This window comes from Phaseolus vulgaris, chromosome 1 (assembly GCF_000499845.2).
Source record: "Phaseolus vulgaris cultivar G19833 chromosome 1, P. vulgaris v2.0, whole genome shotgun sequence".
Taxonomy (NCBI): domain Eukaryota; kingdom Viridiplantae; phylum Streptophyta; class Magnoliopsida; order Fabales; family Fabaceae; genus Phaseolus; species Phaseolus vulgaris.
The window spans coordinates 15,638,136-15,647,738 of record NC_023759.2 but is presented as its reverse complement, the minus strand read 5'-3'; the positions used below and the strand labels follow the sequence as shown (position 1 = coordinate 15,647,738).

At 52.3% G+C, this 9,603-nt stretch overlaps 1 protein-coding gene across 1 annotated transcript; it reads left to right on the top strand.

Moving 5' to 3' along the window:
• Nucleotides 1-501: 501 nt before the first annotated feature.
• On the top strand, nt 502-1,158 carry LOC137815588 (uncharacterized). The gene has a single exon (XM_068618703.1). The coding sequence runs from the start codon at nt 502-504 to the stop codon at nt 1,156-1,158; it is 657 nt and encodes a 218-aa protein (XP_068474804.1).
• Nucleotides 1,159-9,603: the final 8,445 nt, after the last annotated feature.

Sequence of the window (9,603 nt, the reverse complement as noted above, 5' to 3'; positions counted from 1 at the left end):
ATTATCTACAGTATTCTAACCAACCGAATACGATACCCCACTGACTTGAGCGTTAGAGTGCCATTCGTAGGTACCCCACCAGCCTGAGGAGTCGTTCAGCGAGAAGGACCGAAGGAGGAAGTGAGAAACGACCGACATAGTTCTCCCAATCCCCAACCTAGTTCGAGAACAATTGGCGCCCACCGTGGGGCCGAGGAGAGGCAGCAGAAACCACAGCAGTAGATGGTATCAACCCGAAGCATGGCAAGCATGACCGAAGCAGACCAGACAACAATGATGATGGCCCTTCAGAGGGAACTGGCAGAGATGAGGAAGGCCCACGAGGAAGCCGCTAAGAAGAACGTGGAGGAAATCAAAAGCCTCCAAGAAGAGAACAAGCGAATGAAGAAGTTGGTCGAGGGGGTGCCGTCCCTCGCCATGACCAACTAGGCCGGCGGGTCTCACGCCACCGGTGCCGGCCTCCAGGCCGAGAAAGACACCAAGAACGACTTCATTCTGGAAATGGATGGAGAGTCCCATCCCAGCAAGACAATCAACACTACCGCTCCGGCGGGTCCGGACCGGCGCCATCCCTTCACTGACCGTGTCATGGAAACCCCCCTGCCGGACAAGTGGAAAGGCTTCAACAGGGATCGGTACGATGGGACGACCGACCCAGATGAGCACATGGACGCATACACGACCCACATGAGCCTGTATACCACGGACGACACAGTGTTTTGCCGAGTCTTCCCAACCTCTCTAAAGGGCAGCGCCCTGAGTTGGTTCACCAAGCTCCCAACACACTCTATAGACTGTTTCGAAACCCTAGTAGCGAAGTTCGACGTTCAATTCGCAACAAGCCACCCTCACCATCTAACATCCATAGCACTGGTCGGCATTCGTCAAGAGAAGGGAGAGTCCCTCAGAATGTTCACTGACCGGTTCAGCAAGGCCGCTATGAGCATTCGCAACCTCAGCCCCGAGGTAGCGATGCACCACATGCTGACCGCCCTCAGACCCGGCCCATTTGCCGATAGCCTGTGCATGCAGCCTGCTACCAACCTCGACGATCTTAGACGTCGAGCGGCGAAATTCATGCAGCTGGAGGAACTTCGTGAATTCAGAAACAACGCCCGAGCCGAGGCAAACGGGGAAAAGAAGGAGGATAGGGAGTGACAAGGAAGGTCCCGAACCGGCCGGGACCAAAAAAGGGACAATCGTGGACCCCGCTTCTCCCGCTACACACCTCTGAACGCGGAAAGGAGCAAAATTTTGCAAGAGGCCCTGAGCGCCGAGCTAATACCACCGCCCCGAAGGGCCTTGAGCCCAGAAAATGCCGACCGCAGCAAAAGGTGCTGGTACCATAAGAATACCGGCCACTCTACCGAAGTGTGCCAAGCCCTGAAGGACAAAATCGAAGAACTCATTCAAGCCGGGCACCTCAGACGCTTTGTGCGTGGGACCCGGGAGATGCGTTGCTCCCCATGCAAGGAGCAAACGCCTAGAAGAAGAGACCGAACCCCCCCAGGCCCACGAGAGGGTGACAGGCGGGGAGACCGACGGGGACGAAGAGACGATCCCCCACAAGCTGACACTCGCAGAGGCCGAGAGGTGATCAACACCATAGCCGGAGGGTTCGGTGGCGGAGGCGGTACCAACAGCGCACGCAAGAAGCACCTACGCGCCGTCCACCAAGTAAACCTCGTCTTCGCCCGACCAAGGATGCCACCAATCACGTTCACAGACGAAGATTTCAAGGGGATAGACCCGACCTAGGACGACCCCATGGTGATATCGGTCGATATCGATAACTTTACGATAAAAAAGAACCTCGTGGATCAAGGGAGCTCGGTCAACATATTATACTGGAAGACCTTCAAAGCCATGAGAATACCGGAGGAGGAAATGATGCCCTACAACGACCACGTGGTCGGCTTCTCGGGGGAACGCGTAGGAACGAGGGGCTACATAGAGTTGTACACAACGTTCGGCCTGGAAGGGGCCAGCAAAACCCTCAAGATCAGATACTTGGTTATAAATGCCAACACGTCCTACAACATCCTCCTCGGCAGGTCGTCCCTCAACAAGCTGGGAGCGATCGTCTCCACGCCCCACCTAGCAATGAAATTCCCTACCCTCTCAGGCGACATCCTGACCATCCACGTAGATCAAAAGGTCGCCCGAGAATGCTACGCCGAAAGCCTACGAGTCGAGCCTACACAACAGAGGCCCAGCGGCAGCCGTTCGCCCAAGCGCAAGATCGCCGGCCGTGGGAGAAGCCCCCATCGGCACTCCCCCCAACCAAAGAAGGGCATCACCATGGCAGATCTGGACCCCAGGGAAATCGAGCCAAGACTCGAAGCCAAGGACGAGCTACGCCGAGCCGAACTTGACGGGGAGGACCGGTACACGAGCATAGGCACGACAATGGCCGCCGCCGATGCGGACTTCGTTCACCAAACTCTCAAGAGGAACGTAGACCTCTTTGCTTGGACGACGGCTGACGTACCAGGCGTCCATCCGGACATCATCACCCATCGCCTCTCGGTGTATAAAGAAGCCCGCCCGGTAGCACAAAAGAAAAGAAACCATGAAGAGGACAAGCGGCTGGCCGCACGAAGTGAGGCCGAGAAGCTCCTAAAAGCCGACTTTATAGCCGAGGCATGATACTCCACTTGGCTGGCCAACGTCGTGATGGTCAAAAAGTCAAGCGGCAAATGGCGGATGTGCGTAGATTATAAAGATCTCAACAAGGCATGCCCCAAAGACTCATATCCCCTTCCCAACATCGATCGGCTCGTAGACGGAGCGGCCGGTCACAAAATATTGAGCTTCTTAGACGCCTACTCCGGCTACAATCAGATCAGCATGCATCATAGCGATAGAGGTAAAACGGCTTTCACGACAGACGGCGCAAACTACTTTTACAAGGTAATGTCGTTCGGCCTAAAGAACGCCGGGGCTACCTACCAGAGGCTCATGGACAAGATTTTCAAAGGGATGATCGGCAGAAGCGTAGAGGTGTACGTGGACGACATTGTGGTGAAGTCCAACTCGTGCGGCCAACACATCAAAGACCTACAAGAAGTTTTCGACGCCCTAAGAAGGGTCAACATGCGCCTTAACCTCGAGAAGTGTGCGTTCGGCGTTGAAGGTGGCAAGTTCCTCAGCTTTATGCTGACCCACAGAGGGATTGAGGCGAACCCTGACAAGTGCAAAGCCATAACAGAAATGAGGAGCCCGAAAAACATGAAAGAAATTCAACAGTTGCTTGGCCGGCTGACATCACTTTCCAGATTCGTCCCCCGCCTCGCCGAACGGATTAGGCCGATAGCCACCATGCTCCGCAAAACTTCGAAATTTAGCTGGAACGAGGGGTGCGAACAAATATTCGGCCAGCTCAAAGAATTCTTGTCGTCATCGGCCGTTATCAAAAAGCCCCGCCTGGACCTGCCTATAGTGGTCTACCTAGCAGTATCAGAGGAAGCGGTCAGCGCCGCCCTCGTCCAAGAAGTGGACCACGAAGAACACCCGGTGTACTTCGTCAGCCGAACGCTCCATGCAGCCGAGACCAGGTACCAAATGATAGAGAAAGTGGCACTAGCCCTGGTGCTGATAGTAAGGAGAATGCGCCCATACTTCCAGAACCACGAAATTAGGGTAAGGACCAACTATCCTATATACAAAATCTTATCTAAACCCGACCTTGCAGGACGGATGATAGGGTGGTCGGTCGAACTTTCGGAGTTCGACATCAAGTACGAACCAAGAGGTGCCATTAAATCCCAATGCTTGACAGATTTCGCAGTCGAGCTCCCCAGAAGCACAGAAACCTCGGCCAGATGGATCCACTACGTGGACGGCTCGTCCAACAAAACGGCTTGTGGAGCCGGGGTCGTCCTCGAGGGGCCTAGGGACCTACTGATCGAACAAGCCCTCCAGTTCTCCTTCAAAGCAACGAACAACCAGGCGGAATACGAGGCCATACTGGCCGGCCTCAACTTAGCAAATGACCTAGGCGCGCGGGAGGTCGCATGCAAGAGCGACTCCCAGTTGGTCGTCGGTCAAATCAAAGGAGAATTCGAAGTCAAAGAGCCCCTCCTCCAACAGTATTACCACACCGTCCGAAATGTCATGACCAAATTGGACACGGTGGCGGTCCAACACATACCACGGGAAGAAAACGAGCGTGCCGATGCACTCTCACGCCTGGCATCTTCGAAAAAACAAAGCCACCACCGATCGGTCGTCCAGGTGCGACTAGCACAGCCGAGCGTAGGTGACGCCGAATGCATGACAATCACCGAGACCCACACATGGATGACCCCGATCACCCAGTACTTGGAGCACGGAACATGCCACCCGGGGGAAGAGAAGAGCATCAGATGGCAGTGCGCACGGTACACCATGATCGGCCAAGACCTATACCGAAGGGGGTACTCAAAGCCACTCCTAAAGTGCCTCACCAAGGAACTCCCAATACGTGCTACAAGAAATCCACGAAGGGGCGTGCGGGAGCCACTCCGGAGCCCGAACGTTGGCGGCCAAGATAGTCCGCGCAGGATACTACTGGCCGACCGTCCATGGAGATAGCGCTGATTACGTTAAGAAATGCCAAAAATGCCAAGAGTTTGGCCCCCTCCACCACTGAAAACCAGAAGAACTGCACGGCATGACATCACCCTGGTCGTTCGCCATGTGGGGAATGGACATCATCGGTCCATTCTCACCAGGCAAAGGCCAGACGAAGCACCTGCTAGTCGCGGTAGATTACTTCACCAAGTGGATCGAGGCCGAACCATTAGCCACAATCACCGCCCGAAACATCCAAAATTTCGTGTGGAAAAACATAGTGTGTCGATTCGGCATACCACACTCGATAATATCCGATAACGGCCGGCAGTTCATCGACCAAGGCCTCATGACCTTCTACAACGACCTCGGCATCAAATCCCTCACAAGCTCCGTCGAGCACCCACAGACGAATGGACAAGCCGAAGCAGCCAACAAGGTTTTATTGAACGAACTAAGGAAGAGGCTCGACACCGCCAAAGGAAGATGGACGGAGGAGCTGCCCGAGGTCTTGTGGGCATACCGATGCACCCCGCAATCCACCACACAAGAAACCCCCTACAGCCTCACGTACGGCACCGAGGCCATGATACCAGTAGAAGTCGGGGAGCCATCCATCCGACGCCAACTCTTCGACGTATCCCTCAACAAGGAAAGTCTGGCGGTCGGCCTCGACCTCTTGAACGAGCTTCGAGATAAAAGCAAGATACGCGAAGCGGCATGCAAGCTCCGAGCGGCAAGGAGATACAACTCAAAGGTCCAGCCCAGAAGTTTTCAACAAGGAAACCTCGTCTGGAGAATGCGCAGCAACGCTAGGAAGTCGGACGGCAAGTTCTCATCAAATTGGGAAGGACCGTTCCGAATCCGAGAAGTAGGAGAAGGGGGGCTTATCACTTGGAACATCTATCAGGAAAAATTGTACCTAGGACGTGGAATGCCACGCACCTAAAGTTTTATTTAAGCTAAACATGAATAAAATACACGCACTCTTTCCTCGCCCGACCGATCCATCGGCCGGAGAGGTTTTAACGAGGCGTTTCGTACATAAGTGTATACAACGAATGACACGAACGATTCGGTCAGGATGTAGCCCTAAACGACATACCCTCCCGTCACCCACACGGTTCGGCCAGGATGTAGCCTTAACCGGCATACCCTCCCGAACCCGTACCCATTTCGGCCAGGATGTAGCCTTAACCGGCATACCCTCCCGTAACACACACGGTTCGGTCAGGATGTAGCCTTAACCGGCATACCCTCCCGAACCTGTACGCATTTCGGCCAGGATGTAGCCTTAACCGGCATACCCTCCCGTAACACACACAGTTCGGCCAGGATGTAGCCCCAAACGGCATACCCTCCCGAACCCGTACCCATCTCGGCCAGAGCGCAGCCTTAACCGGCATACCCTCCCGGCACACACCTAACGTTCGGCAAGAACCAAAGTTCGCATAAACAGTAAAACTCGTCTAAATCGAATTCGCTAAAGAACGACCGACTGATCGAAGCCCGTTACATTCACTTGGTTGATTTTAATTATCACAAGTCACTCAGTTGATTTCATTCGCCGACCGGTTGCTTAGTTCTTTTTACTTAGTTAATTTTACCACGATTTAAGATTAATTAGTCCAAGCCACTCGGCTTGTAAAGACTCGTTCGTCCAGAAAATGCAGAAACAATTGGAAACAACACTTATATTAATAAAAAAAGGTGGGGGCCACACCCCACCCCTAGGGGAACAAAAACATATACTAGCTGACCGCCTTAATCTTCAACGTTCAGAATGGCGATAGAAGGATCGGTCTCTTCAGCAGGCTGACCGCCCCCAGCAGGCACCAAGCGGCCATCAACAACCTCCATCTCTTGGTCAAATTGACCAGAAGGTGGAGGGCCTCCGTAAAGAACCTCGGCTTGGCGGACAGCCAAGTCAAAACTTTGGTTAATCAAAACCATGGTATCCTCCATGGTTTTCAAAACCTCGGCTTCAGCCGCCTCCTTCCCCTGCCGCTCGGCAACAACCTCCTTCTCCGCCAACGAGGCCCGGCGATCGGCCTTCTCCAACGCCTTGCGGAGAAGCACAACTTCCTCAGCCTTCTTAGCGTCGGCCTTCTCCAGCTCGACCAGCCGACTCTGGCGCAACTCCAGCTCGGCAGTTTGCGCACACAGCTGCTTCTCATAAGCCGTGTTGGCCTCCATGGCCTGCTTCAGATTATGACCCTCCGAGCCTTGGCACCCCGCCGGGCCAGCACCAGTCCCCAGCAGATCATCTCGATACCACCATCGAGAAGATCATCCTCAGGGACCGACTTAATCTCCTCCTCAAGGTCGGAGGGCAATCTGAAGCTGACGACCCGACTGAAAGTCCGATCGCCCCCCAGCAAGGCTAAAGCCGAAGCACCGGATGAGGCTATAGGTACCGCCACCGCCGTCGGAATGGGGCGGTTGAAATCATCGGTGGCGGGAGAGGCACCCCTGGCGGAACGACTAGGTGGGGGTACCGGCATCTGCCTTGCCTCTCGGACCGTGTGGGCGATGTTCCCACACTCACGACCGCGTTTCTTCGAGGGGCTCGCCCGGGCACTCTCCTCGACCCGGGGCCTAGCACTTGTGGCCCCCCTCTTCTCGTTTAGCTTGTTCTTGAACGTGTTCAACATCCCGACCGCCTGGGGGATCTCTCGCTTGGCGATTTCTGCAAATAAAAGGAGAATCGGTCAGACAAAGAAAGAAAACAATGAGAGGGGGCGAGGGGACAAATGTAAACGGCATACCCTCGAAAGCTTCCTCGCGATCGGTCGCATTGTACAACAACATAAGCGACCGAGCGGGGAGTTTCTTAGGAAGGTTATCGAACAAAGAGAAGATCTCCCGCTCATGCTCGCTCGGATAAGCCGGTTGCCGCCAATCCGTTATCTTTGTTGGACTTCGCGACCAAAATAACGGAAAGCGGGGTTGACCGACCTCGTCGAAAAAGTAGCGTGCTCCGGCCGGCTCCACGTACACTTTAAAGAACTTTTCTTTAAAGTTCTTGTAAGAGGCCGTGAAGGGCTTAAACAACACACTACCCGCCCGACTGACTAAAGACTGCCAGCTAATCAGCTTCGCTGGGTAGGAAGAGTAGAAGTGGAGAAAACAAACGGGAAGGGGACGCAACCCGAACGTTCGGCAGACAATGCGGAACGCCTGCATGGACGCCCAAGAGTTGGGATGAAGCTGGGTCGGAGCCACATTGAGCTCCCTAAGGACCCCGGACGTAAAGGCATCAAAAGGGAGAGATACGTGAAGGTCCGCAAAGAGACAGCTATACATGAAGAAAAAGGGAGGCTCATCAGACGACCGCTCCCTATAAACACGGTCCCCCAAAGAACAAGGACCGAACGCCAACAGAGATTCCTCGGCCGAAGCCTTCAAAACAGGAACCTCGTTTAAGAACTTGGCAACGGAGGCGTCGGTATAAAAGAGGGACGACACCTCGCACACCCGGGGATCTACCCAAGCCGGGCCCGCGTGGGGTCGCGGCCCCTCAAAAGGGGCCGAACGGTCCGACACGTTACCAGCGTTCTCCCGAACTAACCCCGGGGAAGGGACACTTCCCACATCTCCGACCGGAACGGCTTGGCCGGAGGAAGAAGAAGAAGAAGAGGAAGAAGGAGAAGATGATGACGAACAAGCGGGGGGAGACTCAGAAGGAGCAGACATGACTAACCTTTAGACGAACGAAGAAGGCAACAGAGATCGGTCGGATCGATTCGAGGTGTCGGAGCTCAAACAAAGTTAACGCGTGAAACACCACTATTCCCAGCCCCTATTTATAGCCCAGGAGGACCTCGGAATCCCAAACGTCGCAAGAACCTCAACCGTTGGATTCGCTTGATCCAACGGTTCGCATCGCTTGGCGCCCAGAAAAATCCCTCATTAATGCGCGTCACGCTAATCGCTCAGGCGCCCCCAAACATCACCTCACTCATCATTACACAGTCCGCCCGAGGCCCATTCTTCAGACTCTTCGGCTGTACCATCTCTCGAGCCTGGGAGGCAACTGTACCGGGATGACCGACCGACCCATGGACCCGGTCAATCCAAGCATTAAGACCCTACTTTAAGGTACGAGGTCGACCACGTGTCATATGTGGCCGACCGACATAAGGTGCTCAAGTCAAACCGTTGACCTAATTAGCAAAGGTCAACCCACGGTTAGGAAACGACCTAATCCAACCCTAATCGCTAAACAACCCCCTAATCCGGCCCAACAGCAAGGGCCCATCAAGGTAATATAAATATCACGCATTCCAAGGAAGAAGGTACGTCATTATCTACAGTATTCTAACCAGCCGAATACGATACCCCATTGACTTGAGCATTGGAGTGCCATCCGCAGGTACCCCACCAGCCTGAGGAGTCGTTCAGCGAGAAGGACCGAAGGAGGAAGTGAGAAACGACCGACCGAGTGACATCCGAAGACAATAGTTCTCCCAGTCTCCAACCTAGTTCGAGAACAAAAGAAAATATACAAATAAAAATTAGTTGAAAAAGAAAAGAACATGGAAAAAGTAGATGTATGTGAAAATATTTATATAGTTTTCTTCTTGTGTATAAGTTGTTTTGACCGAAATTGATTTTTTATGAAAATAATTATGTTTAAAAAGTAAAATTATTATAATAAAAATATTAAAGGATATTTTTTTATGAAAGCATATACTTATATTATAATTTCAATATTAAGTTATTATATTTAAAATTTAAATTTAAATTTAAAAAATATATATTTTATTGTAATTTCTATTATTAAAAAATATTACTAAAATTTGTTATCCTCTCTTGCTGATAAAAAAAAACTAAAATTTGTTATCCTAACAGTGAAACATAAGTTAACCTAAAAGTTGTAGTCCATTTAAAAGATAAGAAACACCAGCTAGAGCTGTCATTTTGCCACAACCAACAAGAAATAGGGATCTAAATTGAAGAAAAATAATTATATATTATACGTAAAGGAGCTAAATGCATCAAGCTTTTTATTTGATATATTCTATTTTTTTTTTGCTTTCTTAACTA

Coding starts and splice junctions, on each gene's coding strand:
- LOC137815588 (XM_068618703.1), top strand. CDS start 502: ATGGATGGAGAGTCCCATCCCAGCAAGACAATCAACACTACCGCTCCG.